The sequence below is a fragment of the Cheilinus undulatus genome, linkage group 8 (assembly GCF_018320785.1).
Source record: "Cheilinus undulatus linkage group 8, ASM1832078v1, whole genome shotgun sequence".
In the NCBI taxonomy this organism is placed as follows: Eukaryota; Metazoa; Chordata; class Actinopteri; order Labriformes; family Labridae; genus Cheilinus; species Cheilinus undulatus.
Window position 1 is genome coordinate 30,199,722 of NC_054872.1, and position 23,274 is coordinate 30,222,995.

At 40.1% G+C, this 23,274-nt stretch overlaps 2 protein-coding genes and 1 long non-coding RNA gene across 5 annotated transcripts; 2 read left to right on the forward strand and 1 right to left on the reverse strand.

Annotated features, from left to right (window-relative positions):
- Positions 1 to 15,151, forward strand: fam189b (family with sequence similarity 189 member B). The gene is made up of 14 exons (XM_041792826.1): positions 1 to 1,329; positions 1,411 to 1,467; positions 2,311 to 2,418; positions 2,573 to 2,689; positions 5,715 to 5,822; positions 5,970 to 6,130; positions 6,265 to 6,364; positions 6,452 to 6,524; positions 8,637 to 8,934; positions 9,061 to 9,422; positions 9,502 to 9,543; positions 12,575 to 12,753; positions 12,847 to 12,993; positions 13,184 to 15,151. Exons 1-14 carry the CDS (start codon positions 1,096 to 1,098, stop codon positions 13,436 to 13,438), a joined length of 2,241 nt encoding a protein of 746 aa, XP_041648760.1. The 5' UTR covers positions 1 to 1,095; the 3' UTR covers positions 13,439 to 15,151.
- Positions 15,152 to 15,567: 416 nt separating this feature from the next.
- Positions 15,568 to 22,210, forward strand: fdps (farnesyl diphosphate synthase (farnesyl pyrophosphate synthetase, dimethylallyltranstransferase, geranyltranstransferase)). Of its 3 annotated transcripts, none has more exons than XM_041792496.1 (10): positions 15,568 to 15,704; positions 16,167 to 16,319; positions 16,406 to 16,546; positions 17,634 to 17,714; positions 17,833 to 17,955; positions 18,033 to 18,121; positions 18,207 to 18,279; positions 18,427 to 18,504; positions 18,593 to 18,727; positions 21,474 to 22,210. In XM_041792496.1, exons 1-10 carry the CDS (start codon positions 15,702 to 15,704, stop codon positions 21,672 to 21,674), a joined length of 1,077 nt encoding a protein of 358 aa, XP_041648430.1. In that variant the 5' UTR covers positions 15,568 to 15,701; the 3' UTR covers positions 21,675 to 22,210. The 3 variants fall into 3 exon arrangements, with proteins under 3 accessions (XP_041648430.1, XP_041648429.1, XP_041648428.1); XM_041792495.1 differs by lacking the exon at positions 15,568 to 15,704 and having other exon boundaries at positions 15,860 to 16,319; positions 21,474 to 21,715; positions 21,973 to 22,210; XM_041792494.1 differs by lacking the exon at positions 15,568 to 15,704 and having other exon boundaries at positions 15,860 to 16,319.
- On the reverse strand, positions 16,941 to 23,227 carry LOC121513024. Its single transcript, XR_005992165.1, has 2 exons — positions 22,784 to 23,227; positions 16,941 to 17,698 (listed from the first exon to the last, which is right to left on the reverse strand). It is a non-coding gene; the product is annotated as an uncharacterized LOC121513024 (long non-coding RNA).
- Positions 23,228 to 23,274: the final 47 nt, after the last annotated feature.

Consider the following 23,274-nt stretch of genomic DNA (forward strand, 5'->3'; position numbering starts at 1 on the left):
CGGCCCTGGATGGATTTAAACATGTAGGTAGGGTTATGTTATGTTGTGTTCATGTGACGCCTGGTGGGAGGCAGTGAGGTAAACGTCCGGGATACACACACTCATAACCACACATACACGGGTCTGAACGGGATGCCCGCGTGACTGCAGGGAGGAAAGAGGCGGCGGAGGAGAAGGAGCAGCAGGAGGAGGGGGTCTAGGTGCGTGTATGGACCACCGCAAAACCCCAGAGGTGGAGTTGTCAAAGATCGAAACCTGTGAGGAAACATCCACCCGGGCCTGGCTGCTATTTTTGGTGCAGTTTGAAAATCGATGGAGGATATTTATTTCCTGTTCACGTCGAGGTAATTAGTCTCCGCTTCCCGAACGAACCGATGTGATCTCGGGGCTCTGATCTCCACACCGTCGTTTCTTTTTCTTCTTACGTGACGGGATGAAAAGGAACTGAGAGAAGGTCGCGAGAGCAGGAGGAGGAGGGAGGGCACATGTTCGGATGTAGCTCCGGACTGGACACACGGACTGACCGGTTCATGTTATCTCTGCTGGGGGTGAAACGACGAGGGATCAGATCAGCTGCTTTCTCTGGGATGCTTTAAAATCTGCGGCCTGCTCGGCTCTTCAGTTACCGCAATGCCACTGGCGAGAGGAGGCAGGAGAGGAAGAGGAGGGTGCAACATCAAACAAATGAGCATAACAATGATGCTTGATTATGTTTTGACCGGTAAATGAGAATGCTTTAGACTGTTCTCTATTGGTTGAAGTGGCTTTGGTTGGAATGGACAATGTATAGACTGAAACAATCATGGCTGAAACGTCAAATGAGGTGAGTACCGTGGCTGTGAGTGTGTAGTGGCTGCTCAATCCTCTACTTTCTGCTGACCAAGTTCTTGGACTCCCTGACTGGACTACACCATGGGGCACTGCGCACAACCCATGGCACTTGCCAGTAGAGAGCTTGGTGCATAATTTTGACGGAGTGGAGCTCTGAAGCCAGCATCTATGTTTCTCCCTCTCCTACACTGCTACCCACACAACTGAACTTTGTTTTATGAAGACAGAGTAAGTGTGAAATCTCTCCCAGCTTCCTCCACAAACATGCCTTCACCATCCGACTCCAGCAGTGTGGCTTCAGCCTCGGGGTCTCGAGGATGGTCGGATAGTCGCAGGGGCATGTCCGGACGGGGGCCTGGAGGAGCCCGGCTTCTCCTGTACCTGGGGTTGTGCCACCTGGGGTTAGGGGCCATGGTTCTGGCCTTCTCTTTTACCAGTATGGCCTTCACCTCCTCAGCCAGAGTTAGGCAATCCTGTCCTTTCTGGGCTGGCTTTTTTGTAAGTGTAAATCTAACTGATATTATTTCAGCTACCATGAAAGAGATGCTGAAGGCTGATATTTGTGCTGTCCTTCTGCAGGTGGTGGCATCAGGGATAGTAGGAATCATCTCATGGAGGAGACCTCTGACACTGGTGGTATGTACTGCATATGTTCATCTGATTAAAGAGCTGGAAACAATACAACCATTTTCACATGTGCACTCCAGAAACTTCTGGAAAAAATCAGGCAAACTGCCCCTGAAAATTTTCTGACTTGGTGCACTGCATTGGACACTGCAAAAGCTGTGGGTGAAGCAACAGAGTCCACTATACAAAGCTATAATGACAGCTTAGCAATATTTACCTCTATATCAATGCTTCCTATTTTTTTAACACATTCAAAATATCAATAAAAATTGCAGAAAATAAGGTGACTTATTTTCCTGGCAAAAATAGGAAAATCCTGGAGCACAATCTTATTGAGTCTGCAAGTGAACTACTGCTTTGGAGACAGAGCTTGAGCAGTTTTGCACAGAAGAATGAAGTAAAGTTGCAGTGTCAAGATGTGCAAGCCTGTTTGAGACCTATCAACACAGACTCAGTGCTGTGATTGCAGCCAAAGGTGCATCTACTTAATTCTGACTTTAAAGGTCGGGAATATTTATGCAGTTACAAGGGTACAAGATACAAGACCTCTGCATTACTCATGTCAAGTATAAATTCAGTAAAATAAAGAAAAACAGAATATTTAATGGTGATTTATGTGGCTGTGAAATAGGTAGTAAAAAGTTTGCAACATGCCAGTTCATCCAAAAACCAAATAAGATGAGTTTATCATCTCTCGTTCCCTTGACAGAAGAAGTTTTTTTTCCGTAAAGTTGTCTGCCAAACTCTTTGGTTTGAAGAATAAATCTCCACACACTCTTGGCTGAGGATGGAACGATTGTCGACACCCTGCTCTGAATCCAAACATGGCTGTGTCTTTGTTTTCCTCCACAGGTGTCCCTGTTCATGCTGCTGTCTGCAGTGTGTGTGATCCTCAGCCTGGCTGGCTCTATGCTCTCCTGTCAGAACGCACAGATGGTCAAGTCTATGCTCACCTGCCAGGTGCACAATGTTGTTCAAGTTTGTTTTCTGCATCATGCTGAAATGCCCTTCTAGCCAGATGCATAAAGGAGCGTGCCAGGAATAACTGTGAATATGTCTGTAAAGTGCAGCTCAGTGCTTAACAACACTCCTCTCTGTTTGTGTGTTTGTGTAGGTGGAGAATGGTCTGTGTGTGTGTTGTACACCCACTCACTCCTGCTCCATCACAGAGGAGGAGACCCTGGTGCTTTACCTGAATGCTGACTGTCATTCAGTCAGACATCAGCTGAAGGTAAGTATATATACGTAAATGACTAATGCCTCATTTCCATCTGCATATAAGATCATAGATGAATAAATATAGGGTCGATGCCTCTCAGTGTCCAACACAAGAAAGAGTTTTGGGTTTTTTTTACAGATGGATAGAAACCTGATAGATATACCTGCAGCTATGAAGGGACTAATGCCAGTTTTTCACCATCCAGTAGTCTGAAATATATGTTAAGTCTGACTATATTTAATCTTTTTTTGAAGATACCTGGGGGTTTACTATAGAACGGACTGTGGATAGAGTCAAATAGGGATAAAGAGAGTGGGGAATAATGTGAGACGGGAGCCATAGATTGCATCTGAGCCTGAGCCAGCCACTTTGAGGTGAACAGCCTCCTTGTGTGGACATAACTACGAGGCTACCAGCACCCCAGTCTGATTTTAGCACATATCAAACTGATAAATCTGACGGTGTTTCATATCAAATGTATTAAAATTGTATATCTTTGCAGAATAACTGGTCAGCAGCCTCACTAAGCTAGCACACTGTCACATGGTCTCCAAAATCCACAGCAAAAGTTCCGTTTTTCAACATACGAGAGGCAAATTCTGGACAGAACTATTACAAAGGGGAGGATTTTCGTGGACACATCAGATATGGCAAAGACTTCCAAAAGAATGAAAAGACTTGGTTGACTCTCCACTGACTGTACACATACAGTGCTGTGCAGAACTTTTAGGCATGATTGGGACAAAAATTGAGGCTTTAGAAAGATGTGGCGAGTAATCTGCCTGAGGGCACCATTGAAAGGGAAGGAGGAGCGACACAACCCTTACCGTGCTCTTGATGTCTTTGCATTTTACCAGAGGCATTGGAAAAAAGTTAAACTAAAACTGAGAAGGTCAGAACTCAAAATGTCCTTTAGATCAGTTTATTAAGGCTTTAAGGCACAATGGATGCGTTTCGACTTGTGGTCTTCTTCAGCGTTGTGAACAATGAGCGGAAGGGCACCTTAAATACAGGAAGTAACTCGAGCAGTACAGGTACATCTTTCAAAATAAGACTCTTAATGTTCTCCGGGTAAGACACAACCGCTCATTAATACCTTGTACAAAGATATAAATTTACACATGAATAAAAATTAATTAATCAAGTGCATATATGTATCAACAAATAATCAATGTCTGGCATGACTCTCCAGACAAGTGAATCCTTTAAAATGCTAAAAATTGCATTGTGTATCTATATCTCATGAAAATGCAATTTTGCATACAGAATTCTATAAAGGTTCAATAGAAGCCAGGTTAAAGCCAACACATCAAAAATAAATATTTCAGGAAAGGAGCTATAGTTATCCAAGAGAAGAAAAATTTACAAATGTAAGTCTTGAATAAGTGCAGCTCCATCTAGTGGCCAAAAGCCTGATCTGATAATATAGAAATGGTTCAATTAATCATTGAAGTCATGAGTCATATCAGGTATCTTTCCTAAACTAGAGGGTCATGTACCTGACTGTCTGTTCCTATAAATATAATAAATACTAAAGCACTTTACAAAAACAATGTCACATAAAAACTCTGCACAGATAGGCCCTGTCCGGAAGCGAACCAGGGACCTTTTTGCTGTGAAGCAAAAGCCCTAACCTCAGCACCACTGTGCAGCCCCAAGCTTGTAAGCATAAAACCTTAATGTTATCTTTGAACGAGAAGTAGTTTTTGTAAAAAGAACTATGTCTGCATATGAGAACAGGCTTATCTTACTTTAAAACAAACCCAAAAAACACGGATTTTTTAAAAATAAATTTTTAGTGTGTTTCGGCCTTATGAAAGGAGGCTATTCAGCTGGTGAGAAATGGTGTCAGCCAATAAGAGACGTACAGTGTTGTCATTTTTTCTGCTGATAGACCACAAGATCTTGGCCAGGTATAAAATAAGTTTCCAGTGAAAGTTCTGGAGGTCTTGGAAAAATTCCCTTTAAATTTTTAGAGCATCCCAAAAATATTTTTAAAAGCCCACATAAATTCCATAACATTTCTAAGACATTTTCTGTGAAAATTTAAAAAATCTTTAAAAAAAAAAAATAACCCAAATGACCTAAAATATTCCCCAAGTATTTCAGTTAAGTTTTTTCAAAAAGCACAAAGATTTACAAAAAAAAGTATACCAAAATTTCATGAAAATTTTCAAGCAAATGACTCAACATTTCAAAACAAACTACTCCAAAAAAATTCTTATCCAATTCCCCCCAAAATCCAAACAAAATTCCCCATATTCTATGAAAATCCAGGTAGGAAAATTCCCAACCCAAATATCAAATTAAATTCCCCCAAAATGTATGAATAAATTCCTCAAATCCCATGAAATTGCCTTGAAAGTATATAAACATCTCCAAAATCTTTAAAAAAAAAAGTCTGAAAAAAAATTTCCAGACATTCAACGCAAATTAGTTTCATTTTATTCTTGAAAATTATCTTTAAAATTCTGGTGGCAGAATATACTAATTTTGTTGTAGAAAGGCCAAATCCTCAAACCTGCATGAAGGGTCTCAGGAGGTTAAATATAGATGAATGACAAGAGAGAAATTTTAAACAAATACTGTAACTGTCAATGTTGATAGTAGTTGAAAATACTGTTTACAATAAAGACATGGAATAAAATAAAGAAAACACAAAAATTAATGTTAAGAATAGAAATGTATTAAGAGGGTATATGTTTAATCTTGGTTATTTGTCATGGTAATAGGTTTGATTGTTTTTCAAGTTGGATAGGGGTTGCAGTGAGAGTCTAGTGCTATAGGTCCTTGGGATGGCAAATATTGCAAACTCTTGGCTGAAATTATTTGAATTTCAATAGTGCTTTCAAAAGTTTAGTTAAGAACTAATATCAGCTTTGGTAAGAAAAATAAAATAACCTTCTTTGCTTCTTTCTGTTAACCGTAGCTCCTCACGTAAAAGAAAACACAAACTACTTTTAACTTTTACACACAAGACTTAAAAAACCATTTCCTTTGCCATATTTTAATCTTCTAAATATGCTTTTCTTTGCAGGACCTTTTGTTTAGTGCATGTGGTCTCAGCATTCTGTCCACCATCATCTGCACTCTGTCCACTGTGACCTGCAGTATCCACATATTCTCTCTGGACCTTGTGCACCTGGTGAGTTCATGCAAAGCACTTTTAACAGCAGTTTGGCATTTTCTGTTTCGACTCAGCACTAAATTACACAGCACAAATTCAGGGATTAGACTTTGTAAATATATATGTCTATCTACTGTGTGAGCCTAACGTCTTCTCCTCACATAGCTGGCCCCACATCGCTCTCGTTCAGTCAACCCAGAATGCACCACTCCTCAGGACGCCTTCCTGACCAACATCATGGACTTTGAGGAGTTTGTTCCACCCATCCCTCCGCCTCCTTACTATCCTCCTGAGTACACCTGCAGTTCTGAAACAGATGCTCAGAGGTACACTTAATAAGTATTATTATATAGCATTAATTATTATATAGCATTAAGAGCCATGCAGTGTTCAAACAAAGCATCTTGTACAGAGAGAGAGAGGACAAATCTGTTTGATGATGTGTTTAAATTATGTATAGTATCACCTATAATGGCTCCATGGAGAGTCCTGTTCCTCTCTACCCAACTGACTGCCCTCCTCCTTATGAAGCTGTGATGGGGCAAAGAGCTGCTAGCCAGGTGAGTGAGCAGGTGTATCTACTGTATAAGTGCGTTATATGTATGATGTTCATGCTGCCGGTGCTGATCCGTGTCTATTCTGTCAAGGCAACTATGTATGACGCCCACGGCACTGAGCTGTCTGGAGAGAGAGGAACTTCTACTGCCTTCAGCGGAGAAGGTATGAAGCCATCAATGGAGGAGTGGCTTTAGTATTAAAGTCAATAAAAATAAGCTATGTTAAAGGTGGCTTATCATACTCTTTTCAAACTTTTAATACAGTCCACTATGGTCTAAAAGAAGAATCTGTGCTCTAGTTGAGAAATAATCATAAGTATCTAAGGAGATTTTTGACCTTGTACAAACCAACTCTAAAAAGGAAGTCAATTAAAAAAATCAAGAATAGTGTTCACATTTTGTTCCTGCATGTTATGTATCCTTTTAGTTATGGGTAGGTCTGTAATTCAAAACTATTACCATAGACTAAGAGCACTACTGCGTACTGGTAGCTACTAGATTGACAATTCCATAAGATGAAAATGACGTTCTGAAGAGATACACAGCTCGGGATGACAACTCATTACACAAGATTTCACTGATTGCTATATGAATCATCCGGCTTGATAATTTACACCTTGTTCCCACTGGAAGACCCACCAGAACAGACATCATCTTATGTACTGGTATGACATATATTCCAAATTTTATGCAACAGCAGTCTCCTTTTGCAAACATTTGTGATACAAAATCTGCCATTCTGAAGAGCTTAGTGACTATAACCATTGTACTGTTGTGGATGCCACCTTTAATAAGACGATTCTTGAAATTGTATCCCTGCTGGATATTCCACAGTCAGCTACAATAGATATTATCAGGAGTGGGAGCATTTAGGAATAACAGCAGCTTAGCCATGAAGCAGAAGACCACGTAAAATCTCAACAGGGTCAATGACTGCTAAGGCACATTCTGCTGAAAAGTTGCCAAAGCTCTGCTGTTTCCTTAGCTAAAAAGTTCAAACTTCCACTTGCATTAATGTCAGAAGAAAACATCAGAAAAGCCTAACATCACCAGGTCCAATGCCAGGTGTCAAACGGAGTTGTGTAAAGTACACCAACAATGGACTGTGGAGTAGTGGAAAAGTGTTTTGAGGAGTGGCAACTCATGCTTCTCTATTTGGCAGTCAGATAGGCGAGTCTGGGTTCGGCAGATGCTTGGATGTTACCTTCCTGACTGCAGTGTACCAACTGTGAAGTTTGGTGGAGGGGGAACAATGGTATGAGGCTGTTTTTCCATAGTTTAGGCTAGGCCCCTTATTGCCAGTGAAGGGCAAACTTAATGCTTCAGCATACCAAGACATTTTGGACTTTGCTTCCAACTTCATGGCAACAGTTTGGGGAAGACCCTTTTCTATTCCAACATGACTGTGCCCAAGTGCTGGTCCACACAGTCCTGATCTGAACCCTATCAAGCACCTTTGGGATGACCTGGAATGCAGATTGCAAGCCAGACCTTCTCTTCCAACATCAGTGCCCAACCTCATAAATGATCTAGAGAATGAATGGGCAAAAATTCCCCTAAAAACACTCCAAAATCTTGTGAAAAGCCTTCCAAAAAGAACTGATACTGTTATAGCTTCAAAAGGGGGGCCAACATGTAATGCATATCCACTTTACAGTGCATATATACTATACAGACTTTTGTCCATATAGTGTATATACTTAACTGTAATTTGTAGTATCCTACAAATGCCACAGGAGGGCAATGACTATATTTCAAGTGCTGTTTAGGTATTGTCAAAACTTCCTAGGTTCCCACAGCATTTTACTTCCTTTTATTGTACATGCCATGTGTCCCCTGTGGGGTTGTGGTGGAGCTGGAACAAATCCTGGGCACTGGGCAAGAGACAGGGTACACTGGTTGCCAGCCAATCACAGAGTTGACATACAGAGACACGCAAGCAGTCAAACTCACACTCACGCTTACTAACAGTTTAGACTCTCCAGTCAACCTAACAGGCATGGAAGTTGGAGTACTTTGAGAGAACCCACACATTAAGCACATGCATATTCTGGCAGGGGTTTGAGTCAGGAACATTTTTTTCTGTGAGGGAACAGTTCTAACCACTGCACCACCATGGCAGGACATTACTTTTAAATGAAGAAACAAGTAAAGTCTTGTTATTGGGGATCCAGCCATTTGTCAAGGGCATACATTGAGCTTATTCCTTTCACTAGGCCTATGCTGAACTTAAAGTTCATGTTTTATTTCTTTGAATTTTTTTTTTTTTAATTAGTGTCCATGGACAGTGGGTCTCTGTTGATGTCAGAGATTGTGGACATACCTGATGACTCCTCCCCCTCTGAGGACTCCTGTCTGATGGAGGTTGGGCTGAGAAACCAGGGGGACAGGGGCACCAGGAGCGCTGGTGAGGGGGGAGACGGAGCAGACGGGAGCGAGTACCTCAACTTTCGTTTGCCACCATCTCAGACACCAGAGAGTCCACTGGCTGGAGGGCCAAGAGCCAGGCGCTTCATCAGAGGAGAGAGGTCCAATTCCTGCTCTTCACCCAGCACGGCAACAAACACGTACAGGTAGACAACCACACATACAGACAAAATTAGACTAAGACAGGGCTCTACATAACGAGACGTGAAGCATTAAAGCAGCACAACCGCACACAGAATGGATATAAAGTGTTTTCATGATTCCTCCTACAGGTCTCCAGTTTTGCGTCGCCAGGCCATGCTAGCTAGCAGCTGTTCCCAGCTGGAAGCAATAGGTAACTCCACCTCTCAGCAGCGATCATCTGTTGCAGAGACACGAGGCCCCGCCTCCTCTCCTTCACACCAAGGAGCTGCCCCAGTCTCCTCTGCTCCTCCCATTTCACCTTCCTCAGCTGCCTGTGAGCATATTATAGGTCAAGGCAATGGACCACAGCTCCTGGGCCAACTGTTGTACCTTCGGCGACGTGCTGGAAAGAGCGAAAAGGATGGAGAAGGCTTAAGAAGGGATAGTGAGGGGCTCCTACGTCTGGTGAGGTCACACAGTGAGCCAGGCTTCGGTTCCTCCACCGATACAGGTGAGTTAGACACAAACATGAGCACATCTGCTGCATTACTGCTTCATTTGTGTAACTTTTGCTTCTATCTTTTGTTTAGTCGACTTTGGCTCTGGAGGAAGCAAAGCATCTGTAGACACAGGTAAGCTGATATTGAGGAAATCTAAGATATGAATTAATTGTTTTTCAAAGATCTCTGCCCCATTTCACATCTGACAGCTCACTTAGAGAAGAAAATGCAAAAGCAAACACTTAAGTGTATTTCGAGGAGATGCAACTCAACACATTGACACCTAAAAGCCATCACTTACCAAACCCTCTGAGAATCTGTTGTAGATTTAAACAGAAGAGGAAATAAGTCCCCAATCACAAGCGATTTATGAAACAATTTCCCAGCAGCTAAATTAGCAGTGATCTGATTATACTTTGATAAATTAGATTCAGCAGTGGAGACAATATTGAGCCACACCATTTCCTTATTTATACTATATAATTTCCAAATGATACACCCCGATTGATTAATTAAAAATTAAATTTCACAAAACCGAAAGCTCTCATTTCTCATCACAGTGCTAGAAGGCAATCTAATCATTTATGCTATTATAACAATGCTCAGTACTCTGCCAGCATGCCTTATTTTCTTTGGAAAAAAGTCATAGATGTTTGACAGAGTGAGTTGAATCTTAAAACTTTGTGAAGTATTTCTCTGATTCAGCAAATATTCCCTTCTGGTCGGCCAGCTGTCAGTTCTGTTTGTTCACAGCCCTGGCTCTATAAACAGGCAACAAACAAAGTGGATCAGAGTGAGCTTGCACACAGAGCACTATTCAAACCATTAGTAACAGTGTTCGTGCAATGCAATTTGACCTCTGCCTCTGGCTGTCTCTCTCTCTCTCATCCATGTCCTCACCCATGAGGACCAGAGCTAAATCATGATAGAAATTAAAACTGCTTGTAACTTTCCCTCCGGGAGCAGATGCTCCAGTTTCTGCGATATTGCTTTTTTATTAGTGAGCTGTTACAATCGTTTCCCTGGCACTGGCAAAGCTTCTGAGGCATCACTGACAGAAGGATTGTGTTTGTTTGGCTGCTGAGTTTAAATATCAACAGTATTGCTCAGGAGGAGCATGTTGTCTTGAAAATATTTCTATGAATCTCTGTTGAGGATGCCTGCTGTTTTGTGCCCTTCGTTTACCTCCGTTTTATGAAATTAGAGAGTAGAGTTGGAGTCAGACTACCTTATTTTTGCATCTTTTATAATGGTCACTATGCCAGATAAGAGCCTTAAATTTGTGCCATGACTTGACTGATAGACATGACAGACCACATACAGTTACACAATCAGTCATTGTAACCAAGTGGGATGGCGTTTGGAAGAGGATTGGGGCGAGATTAAGAAAACTTTTTTTTATCAATAGGCAATTAGGATAATTATTTGGGTTAAAAGCTAGTTTAAGCCATCACTTTTTATCCCTATTGTCAACTCCAACACACAGGACTGTAACTTTGGTAATTTGTTGACAATGTTGATGTTGAGAGATTGTTTAATCTGTACCATTAATGAAGACAAGATACAGCAGAGGCTGCTGTCAGAGGACAGACCGACTTTTGAAAAAGCACTTAAGTTTGCATAAGCAGTGGAGGCAGCAAAGAGACATTGTGGATTTACGTTGTATGAAAGAACCCAGTAAACGGAACAGGGCGGTGGGGCCAGTGAATAAGGTCAGCGTCACATGACTAAAGCCCCTAACCTGACATGCCAGATGGATTTGTTTCACACATCCATGCGGTAAACATCCCATAGTCAGCGTTTGGGAAAGGGTAGAGCCTTTGAAAAAAACAACTCGGTGGGTGATTGGATGAATGTTCGGTCTGTCACATCTTTACAGGCCAATCAGAGCAACAAAACATCTGACGTCGTAGCCCCTACTGAGGTGCGCCCCTACCGAGGAGTAAACTCCATAGAGAACTGCATAACGCGAACCATGGCAACTGTAGAAATGCCAGTACATGACTTTTGTCGTTTTTGAAAAGAAAACAACTCAATGCTGTTCTTTGTTCTTCTTTTAACAAAGACTTGCTGTCAAGTTCTAATAAAACTTAACGTTTTAGCAGCATCCACTCTAATGTCATCCACCATAATTGCACTGCGCCCAAAAGTACTGCCCCTTGTCGCTGATTGGTCCTTTCACTTTCTAACCGGGCCCAAACTGTTCAGATGGGAACTTTGCGAGATGGATTCGCCAGTGAGAAACACGGAAGCGGGCCAATCCATCTGCTGTGCAAGGTTACAAAGCCCCAGCTGGGCATTAGAAAACGCTACAGATACAGTGGAGGTTTGCCATGATAAATCTATCACTGCTATACTGTAATTTTTGTCTATCCAGTCATTATGATAGATGACTCGCTAGCTTGACATTAATGCCAACAGGAGCTACTCACTAGTTAATATAGCGTCTCTGCTTTTTCACCCCCGTTTCTCTTTTTTCAGTCAGTCGTGGTAGTCCCTCTGTGAACATCATGAAGGCAGCGATGTTGTTGTCAGAGCTCAACAAACTTTTTCTTGTGTCACATTGTTCCGTCTCACAACTGCAACTTCATCAGTTTTCTTTCGGTTTACCATTTTGTTTGTTTACATTTTCAACTGCTGCAAGTGCAGAGAGCTATGTGCTCTTATTGGTAACATCACTGACATTTGAAACAAATCGTAGAAGGGAGGACAAAAATCAGATATGCAAGTCTTTCTGCCAGGACGTCGTGAGGTGCCATGAGATGAAACAACACGTTTTTCAGGGCAGATGGATTCTGATTCCCTGTGTCTATGACTCTGGCTATAGTTGTGGTGCAAACATGTAGTCTGACCTCAACGTAAGGTATAGCATGGTGACGATTTTCTTTTCTTATTCAGTAATGTGTCTTTGTTGCTTGCCATGGCTGATTGGTCTGTTTTGTTTTTGCTTTTCCCAAAGTTTGAATTAAGCATCCATAACAGGCTGTAAAAGTCAGCAATAGGCCTACTTCTAACTTGTTTCATCCATCTAAATTATTACTTCTTTTCTCCTTCCTGGACAAGCCTTTTGGACATTACAGAATTATAAATAAAGTAAACAGAATGATTACTACTGAAGTAGGATCTGAAACAATATTGGCTTTTCTGAATCCATCCATCAAAGGTCCATCCTCTGAGGCGTGTCTGTTGCCGCGCACCTCTTTGCCTCCTGCTGCAGCTTTACCAAGGAAAGGCAGTGTAAAACCAGCAGCAGCCACTGGGGTACAGGTCCCCTCCAAACCTCCCCCCACCTCACCTCTGCGTTTACCAAAAGACTGCAACCGTTCACTTGGGGACCTAAAGGTTAGTCTGGAAATCATTTATTACAATAAAGAGGAATTAATTACATCAAGTGAACCTATTTAACCTTCACTGATCTTTGTACTTCACCTTCAGGTGACCCGAGTTCTGATGGCTCGCTTCCTGCAGCGCTCCAGACGCAACCTCTCCCCCTCCTCTGAGCATGCTGGGAATGCAGTTCAGGGGCCGAAAAGGAGGACTGGAGCTGAGGGTGCTGCCACCAATCATCTGCCCTTGGAACAAGTATGACATCAAGTTCTGATTATTTATAAATACACACCATCTATAAAAAGTATTCAGTATTGCTTTGCCCTGGATGTTGGATGTTTTTATAGGCACTGTATAGTAATACTGTCTCCACCTTGCCTTTTTAGGAAATTTCAGTTTGTCTGTTAGTTAAATAATCAGCTCTTCGCCCATGTTTCTTCATGAGGTTTTGCGGACTCCTTGGAACACCAGCCGAGGACACCCCACCCATCACTCCCACCACCCTCATCGTCGCGGACACCATCATTCCCACAGTGACAGTCGACACAACCGGCACTACAGCGGTCGGGCTCCAGAAGGCATCCACCTGCGGAGCTGTGGGGATTTAAGCTCTTCTTCCTCTGCGTCACTACGTCGTTTAGTGACACCTCATCCTCCACATGGCTCATCGGGGGCTCTCTATTCAGAGTCTGCACTGTGAGAAGGAAAACTGAGGGCATCTGAGTTCACAGGGTTGTACAGAAAACAAAGATGGGAGGAAGTAAGGAAGCTGTAAGGCAGTTTAGAGACTGAATTTTGAATGACTTTCCTCCTTTTCCTCCCTGTCAACTAAAGCCAGCTGTGCAAAAGGCCTTATTCAGTGGTGCTCTTAATCACTCTGAACACCAACTTAGAGCTCAGATTCTTGTCACTGTTTACCATCAGTGAAACGGTCACTGGATGCTTCTCTGTTTAAACAAAGGCCAGGACAGTAGATCAGAGGCATCATCTCTGCTGTGTTCTCAAGTCCCTCTTTCCAAAAACTTGCCTGGAAATTTATTTTCCTCCTGACTGGAGGCAGAACTCAACTACATTTCATGCTACAACAGCTACTAACTCACATGTGCATTCAGTCTATAACATAATTATCGGTTGCAATATGCTTCTGACCCTTTTTGTACATTGCTGGTCATTCACAGGGTCACTCAGGTCAAGTGATCATGGAAATCCTTATTTGTCTTCCATTTATGAAAAAAAAAATGCATCTCAAAAATTGTAGAAAGTTGGGTACATGTAAGATAAACAGATGAGGTTGCACATTAGAGCAAATGCTCCCACACAGAAAATCTTTTTCTGAGTTGCTGATTTTGTAATTTTTTTTGTGATTCAGGTTCACACTTCTCCACGCCTTTCCACCTACATGTTGGCCTTTGAAAAAGGCAGCCAGCATTTTTAACATTTACCTTAACGCACGCCACAGACACACACTCAGCCTTTAATATGTATTCTCTGATGGTGGCGCTTGGACACGGTGGTTTGATTTGCATATGTGCATGTTTTTGCAACAGCCTCCCCCAAACACAGCAGGAAACCTTGTGCATTCGATCCTGACCGTCTGTGTAAGTAAGTCCTCAGAATGTCTTTAAATGCATGTTTTGACAATGCTTCTTAATTTTTTTCCTCTTGACTCTGAAACCTATAAGAGTTGCCATTTGAAATGTGTTTGTTAATAGATAGCTGGAAAGAAGGGTCAGAGTCAAAGATGTGCAGTGCTCCCAAAGTTTCCTGCCAGATGGCTCCAAACATGCCTCTGCATCCTAATTTAACTTTGATAGAGATTAAAAGTGTTTCAAGTGCACAGGTAGGAGTGAAACTGGCTTGTAAGATAAAGATTTTAAACTGCACTGTGACTCTGTTAATGTAGAGTCTGTTGCAATAAATGTACAGACAATAGAGGTTTGTCTTCGCACCACGTGGTGGCACAGTTCTGTCTGAATTTGCAGGGCTTGTGGATAGGTGCTAACAGTCTGGTAACGGTGAACATGGGAGGTCTGACAGAACTGGATCCTGGAATTTTAAATGTATTGATATCTGTGGCTGATTGGAGTTTGTTGTCTTTGAAAGTTGTTTTTGGTGTGCTCACAAGTGATGATACTGACTCATTTTTGGATACACTAACATGTAATTAGCTAATTTTAAAAATTCAAAGGATACACAACAAGCCTGCTCAAAGATACAGGCACACACATACACTCCCCTATGAAGGCACCGAGCTGTTTTTCTACCTCTCCTGTCTTGCATAAAAATATTATTTATTTGAAGAAAATGTATATCAGTATGGCAGGCTTAAATGATAAAGCCTTAAAACCTAAATAATAAATGTATCTAAATATGACACATATTCCCAAATTTTAAATGCTGTGTCAATGGCAAAAATTTCAATGCAAGTAATGTATTTCAAGATATGAAATAAATAATAGACTTCAAATACAAATGTTGATTTGTTTGTACATTTTATGAGGACAAACGCCATATTTAGATCTTCCACTAATGATCTTGGACGAGGGGTTGTCTCAGTGTTGACAATTTTAATCCTTTCCTGTCTTTCAGTAAAACTATTATAGGCTCAACCCTAGCTTCAAAAATCTCCCCACTCCACCTAAACCCCGCCTCTTCTACGTCCCTATTGGTTAGTCAGTGTAAAAGCCCATCCTGGTTCGATACTACTGGCCAATCAAAACGCTTAATGTCAAATGGAGCCTTCGAAATCCTCGCCCACACGCGATTCTCGCAATGGATGCTGGGAAATCTAGTCCCGCTGCTCAGAAATAAAAAAGGCAGAAGCGCTAACGTGAACTACAATCAGCACATCCTGGTTTAGGAGACGTTCACAGACTTCTGTAACACATTAAAACATAGAAACTGAAGATAAAGGTTTTTGCGGTTTCATTTCGGACAGTTTCGGATTACACGGTAGTGTCAACATGGTAAGTAAAGGAATTTGTCTGCACAAAAAATATTTTTATTCGGTACGTGATGGCTAGCCTTGTTCATAAATTAAATTGAGGTAAACAGTGTAGGCTAACGTCAGCTAACGCTTCCTTTCGTGAAAAAGAAATTTGCTAGCTAATTATAGTGCAGTCCTTGCTGCTGTTTACTTAGCTTAGCTGACTAATGTTCAGTATGAAACGGTGGAGCTAATTAGACTGGTGGTTTCTCTTAACCGGAAAAACATACCAATGAAATGTGACGAAGTGGTTACCGGTGCAGTCTGACAGGGTTGACACAGCCTGTTACCGTCGCTAGGGCTAGTTTTTGTTGATAGAGGCATGAGACGGCTGCTTAGCTGGGTCCTAAATGGCCCAAAAGTGAGTCGGACCATGTGGCTGCCCTTACCCCCGCCTAAGCCAAAAAACAAATCTCTTCTGCTGTGCACCTCGTCTTTTCAGGGAGACGCAGTTTGCAATGGGATTCACAGTAAAAAGGCGCTTCTGTCGGACCCTCAGCTGTTTGAAGCTCAGTTTGAAGAGCTGGTTACAGAACTTGCAGAGCGGGATCTCACCGACCCTGCTCTTTCTGATGCTCTGAGCAGGCTGAGACAGGTATGTTTGTACTTCAGGCTGCCATGTCTGTCGGATACTTTCTTATCACAAGGGCTGGGCTTCACATTGGTCCACTCGTGTCCCAGGTTCTGGAGTACAATTCCCCCGGAGGCAAGAGGAACAGAGGCCTGTCAGTGATTGGCTCACTGAGGGAACTACTCCCACCCACTCAGCTCACACAGGACACAGTGCAGAGGGCTCTCACCGTGGGCTGGTGCATAGAGTTGGTAAGAACATTTTACCAAAAGTAAAAGGATTATAAATATGACCCTAATCTGCTCACTATCATTAAAATTTATCAAAAGTTTAAAACTGATTTTGGCTTTGTAGCCAAAGTAGCATTTCTCATCCAGTGTACATTGCACCTGTTTTTTTAAGAACATCAAGCTTTAAAAATTGTTTTTTTTTTTTCTTTTAATAAGCAGTTTGGCATTGGCAGAAGACTGGGAAAATTTTTCATGGTGCACCCCACATACTCAGCACTGCTGCTCATCCCACAAATGCATGTTCCTTACAAATGTGGCACCACTTAAATGAGAAATAAACGGGCTTTCCTACAGTATATGATTTATTGCCAAGAATTGTTACAACAAAGAAATAAACTACCAAACAGAAATGTTCTTATTTGTTTGTCCCAGATTTATATTTGATATGATAATAATCACATTGAGAAATGTATTTGTAGCGTGCATAAGTGCATTGACAATTAACAGAATCACAAATAAAACAAAGCATCATTACACACAAACACATTACACCAAACAAGCATAACAACACAAGACAAACCCTGAACAACAGAAGACCCCATGAAAATTCAGCCAATATTATAACATTTTGATATTATAATAACCCAGCAGACACATTTAAAAAGCCAAGGACATATCATATTAGAAAGACATCAGAAAATAAATACAGAAACATAAAAATCCAAAATATAAATAAAGACCCAGAATAAAATCTCAGAATAACCTAGACAAACTCAGGCAGCACACCCAACTGAATAAAAAAAGACCTAAGAACCAGAGATGTAAGGGTATATAATCTATTCTGAAAAGACAGAATAGAAAAGAAATCAAATAGTAAGTATAGATAAAAATGTTTAATTATTCATGTCATCCATGTGTGCAGATGAATGATAATAAAGAGGACACAGAGATGTGCAAGTCAAGTAAATCTTTTTACAGAGCATCTTTAGGCTTCAAGAAATCCATGAGTGTGTTCCTTATTTTTTGTCCTTAAAACATGAACTGAAACTTCTTGATGTAATATCAATATTGGATATCAATATTAGAACTGTGTCCGTGTTGTTTGCAGCTTCAGGCTTTTTTCCTCGTGGCCGATGATATCATGGATGCATCTGTGACCCGCAGAGGACAGCCCTGCTGGTACAAGAAGGTAGGACATGAAATGCAACAGAAAAAAGAAAATCTCAAGTTTTTCTATGTAGTTTTTGAAGTGTGTGATAATTAGAGGAGCGATTGGTTTCTCATGCAGTTTCTGTTTTGTTTTAAAGGATGGGATAGGTCTTGATGCCATCAATGACTCATTTCTCCTTGAAGGGTCAATCTACAGACTTCTTCGCCGACACTGCAGGGATCAGCCTTACTACGTCCATCTGCTGGAGCTGTTTACTGAGGTACTAAAGGTCCTGATTGATGACATCCAGAAACATAACCACAAGCAGGATTCTGACAACAGCTCTGTTTGTTTCAGACATCTTTCCAGACAGAGCTCGGCCAAGCTCTTGACCTCATGACTGCTCCTCCCGGTCAGATTGACCTCAACAGATTCACCATGGAGAGGTGATTAAGATGTTTATGTAAATCTGCATCATAGCATGTAGTTTCAAAGCAAATGGGTGTACATTTTCCTCTCCTTGTCTTACAGATATAAAGCTATTGTGAAATACAAGACTGCCTTTTATTCCTTTTACCTCCCTGTGGCAGCTGCAATGTACATAGTGAGTGTGTTAACATTTTCCCTCCATGACAGAAAGTACTAGAAAATGATGAGATTGAATCTTTAAAGAGAAAAGACTGGTCTGAAAATGTTAAGTATCAGAGTGACCAAACTCTTTTCTCATTAATATTGTACATCACTTTTATAGGCAGGAATTGTGAGTGAAGAGGAACACAGTAACGCCAAGCATATCTTGCTTGAGATGGGAGAGTTCTTTCAAATTCAGGTACTCTTACGATCGTGTATTCCATCCTGCACCTTAAGTCATGTCAACTTTACTGAATTAATATCAACCAAATGTGTGTTGTTTACAGGATGACTATTTGGACTGCTATGGAGATCCTGCCGTTACAGGAAAGATTGGTACAGACATCCAGGATAACAAATGCAGCTGGTTGGTGGTCAGAGCTCTGGAAATCATGACTCCTGAACAGAGAGCAGAGCTGGAGGTAAGACTTCCTGTAACAACATTTTCTATTTGAAGCTATGTGCAGCAACTGTATGTGATTCAGCCACAGGTGTGCTTGGATCTTGTATTGGCACAGTCACATCAAACAAAGAAGTATTTCAATATAACCATATAGTATTTAACTCTAATATATCCCCCTGAGACCCGAGCTTTTGTTTGTACTGATTTTTTTTTTGTTCGTTTCTCCCACTCATTTAGGATCGGGACCTAATAAGTAAACCTAAACCCTGTCTTTAAGCAAGAAGTAGTTTTGACCAAAATATGGTGTCTACATATGGGGACAACAGGCTTACGACATTTTATTTCACTTATTTTTTCCTCAAATTTCAAAGCAAATACCACTTTAATTTTTTAGATCAAATTCCCCCAAACTTCCAGATAAATTCCAAGGGAAAACTTCCCCCCTAAAATATCTGGAACATCCAAACAAAGTCCCTTAAAAATTCCATGAAATTTCAGGAAAATTAAGAAAGAAATTCACTGCCCAACTTTCCAATCAAATTCCCCAAACTTTGAAAAGTATCCTAAAATTACAAAAAAGTTAAACATTTCTAAGTACCCCCCAAGAAAAATCCTGAAAATGTTAGGAAATTCCCATTCCCAAATTTAAAGCAAAGTCACAGAAATCTACAAATAAATTCCATTTAAGTTCCATGGAAAAAATTCCCCAAAAATCTCCAAAACATCTTAACAAAGTCCCTAAAAATATCCAGGAAAATTCAGGTAAATTTCAAAGGAAATTTCCTACTCAAATTTTTATTCAAATTCCCAAAACTTGGAAAATAAATTCCCCAAATTCTCCTGAAAGTACCAAAAATAAAAAAAATTCAAAGCACCCCCCTAGAAAATTCCTTCAAAGAATTTTTAGAGTCAAACTTAAAGAACAAAATCAGATCATTTTTACCTTTAAAAACATATGGACTCATTGCAGTATAAAAAGTACTTTTCACATTGTTATAAAAATACAGTTTCCAGCATTTGTGTGTAAATCAACATCTGTAACCACAATTGTTGCTCTTATATTCTTTGTTTAAAAAAGAAAAAGATTGTTTTCAAAAAAGTTAACATTTCACTAAATTCCTACCCTACCTATGAAATTTAATTGTTACTTACTTTATAGGAGACAGAAGTGGAAATTACTGAACTTCAAGTTTGTGTTATGATTTCAGAATGATAGTGACACTTTTAGCACAGTTAGATTAAGACAAGGGTGTCACACTTAAGGTCCAAATCCGGCCCATGGTACAGTTATACCTGGTCGGCAAGACCATGTCATAGTTTGATTATAAATGGCCCACCGGTATGGGGTCTTTAGATTTCCTCCTGTGTAAAAATGTAAACTTGGTGATTAAAAATATCCTAAAGTTAGAAAAATGTGAAAAATAAAGCTTAAAAGTAATTAGATAAAACATCAGGAATGTAGAAGAAGAAATTAATTTATATTTTCATTGCGGATTTTCAATTTTGCATTTCACAATTACTACTTAAACTTAGGATTCTGACTTATTATCTCATGTTTTGGCCTTTTAAATTCATAATACTGACTTTTAATCCTATATTTTGACCCGTCAGATTTACAATTTAAAATTTCAACTCATATTTGACCTTTAAAACTCATGATTTTGAATTTAATCTTATATTTTAATCTTTTAAGCATAATTGGGACCTTATATTTTATATATTTTCCCTTTAAAACATTATTTTGACTTTTTATCCATTAATTCGAGGCTTTAACCTTTTTATTTTGACTTTTTTAAAATCTTGAAATCATTTTCATCATTGTGAAGTTTTTTTTTTTCAATAATTCATTACTAGTTGAAAATTAGGTTGATGGTTTATGGTTAAACTTTGCCCTGTTAGGCCCTCAGGTTAGATCTAAATCTGGAATCTGGCCCCTGCTGTGATTGAGTTTGACACCCCTGGATTAAGACATTTTTGCCTACAGTTAAGTATTTAAAACAGCATCATTTTTCCCCATACAGTGTTTACATTTTTGGGCATTTTAACTTTTACTATTTATTTAAGATTGTGTAAAAATAGTGCATACAGCTGCCCGTCCAGGAAACATTTCTATGGACGGGCCCCCAGACTGTCCTTATAAATAAGGCTTATCCCTGGATATTTAACATGTCTGTTTCTGCACCTGCTCAGTGACATCTCTGATTGAAGGATTTTTATCTGTTGGCAGCTGCTAAATAACTTCATAGTTGTGTAAAAAGTGGGCAGAAACCGTTTATCTCTGTGGGGATGACAGCACCACATACGTCACTTAGCATTCAATAAGCTAGTAGAAAATTTACAAAAAACGATCAGTTGCAGTGGATGGTTTCAACCTGCAGAGTGCAGTTGTCATGTGTATTTGAACAAAGGGTGTTGTAAATATTTCAAGCAAAAATTTCACGATTTGGACTCTAACTGACCAACAGTAATGAATCCCATCATATACAAGTGTTCATGTGAAAAAAGTGGGCAGAGGGTTAAGTAGTTCTTTACAGGAAATGCAGCAAACTTATTGTTTTCCAGTGAAAGAAATGCATGGAGTTTCACTTTTAACTGATATCTAACATGTTGCCATTTTTTAACTAAGACATCGTGTAACAAAGTTAATAAATCACTTGAGCATCAGTGCTTCCTTCATTTTATTTATTTTTTTCTTACAGCAGGTTTCCTTTTATTCTTCCATGTATGTTCTGTCAGCTGATCTGATGTTTTTCATCTTTCCTCAGGCTTGTTACGGGCGTCATGATGATGCCAGTGTTGAAAAGGTCAAAGCATTGTACAACACGCTGCAGATGCCAGAACTGTACCACAAATATGAAGATGAGAGTTACCAGCGGCTACAGAAGCTCATCGCATGTCACGCTCAAAACCTTCCTCATTCAGTCTTCCTCAATTTTGCCAAAAAAATCTACAAAAGGAACAAGTGATAGGGGAGGGATTCATTAACACTGGAAGCTGTTTCAACAAGGTTATCCTGCAACTGTTAACTTGACACAGGGTGTGACTTCTCTGAGTCCCAGTAGCCTGGCCTGAAGAGGGCCGTGATGTGTAAAAATCTCTCTGGAAATTTATAAACTGTAATGGTTTTGTAGATAATTGGCTGTAAATGTCTTCATATAGCTTGTATCTTTTGCTTCATGTTATCTATTTATTAAAGAGTGGATTTAGGAATGGCATTGCTTTAGCTAATGGGCACGTTGAGCTTTAATATTTTTCTGTCCTCAGGAATGCAAGACGGGGCAAGGTACCAGCCCAAACAGATATGATCGTCAAAATAATGAGAATTTTGTAGGAAAAGAGGTAATATGTGGTGAACATTTGAAAAGGACAGTGCATCTTTGTCAGTGTCAATCCTGACCAGACAGGTTTAAAGCTAATTTTTAATTCCAGATATTTTTGTAATGCAGCTTTAAAGCCTCTACTGACCCGGATGTTATTGATTTTAATAAATAATGCACACCCAGTATTGTTCTCATGTTTGGTCTCTTAATAAGCTGTAGGTCAGGACAACAAGCTAATCAAAATAGACTATCATAACAAGGATTTGAATGATAGACTCATTTTTTCCAACAAAAAACACAACCTACCTCCAGCTGTACAGATGTAAGGATTTAATGATTTTGGTTGTCAAGAAGTATTTGATGACAACTTTGGATTGGGGAAATTGTTGCATTTTGGTGGTGCCCTATACAAATCAATTTGTTAAGAATAATCTTAACTACATTATAATAGAGAGGCTGCTAAGACTATTCAGATCTTTAAACTGAGTAATTTCTAATAAGGCACATAACACATTTTATGCTGCAAGTGGGAGTCTTGCACTGAATATGGAATACAGAAGTCCACTGTAATTATCAGATATTATACATCCTGTCTTAGGATGTAGATTGGTTGAGCATACGTTTACTTTTTTCATAGGACGATTGATAAGGGATTTCATGATGGTAAAATCAGCTGATAGATGGGAAAACAGAGTTACATTTGTGAACAACAGTAAACAATAGCTTAATTGACAAAACCAGATACTTAGACAAACCTCCTCCACTTGTGGAAAGCACAGTGCCTCAGTGGTGACTACCATCACCTCACAGAAGATTCCTGGTTTGAGTCATGGTCGGACATCTTTCTGTGTGGAGTTTGCATCTTCTCCAGTGCATCGATGGCTACTCTTCAGGTACTACTGTTCCCTCTCACAGCCCATAAGCATGCTTGTTAGGCTGATTTGGGACTTTAAATTGCCCGTAGGTGTGAATACCAGTGGAACTGTTTGGTTGTCTCTTTATGTCAGCTATGTGAATGAGTGGTGACCACACTTTCCAAATTGAAATTTAACTCTAAACTCATAAAAACTACATAACTATTTGTACATTGTGCTCTACATTATTATGCATATTTGATTCTAGTGTCACAAACCTTCAATTTTTTGTTTTTCAATTACAGTAATGGATGGTATTGTTTTTCAGGGCTCTTTGATCACTGAAATCAGTCTCAGACACCTGTGATGATTAGTTTGCCAGGTGAGCCCAA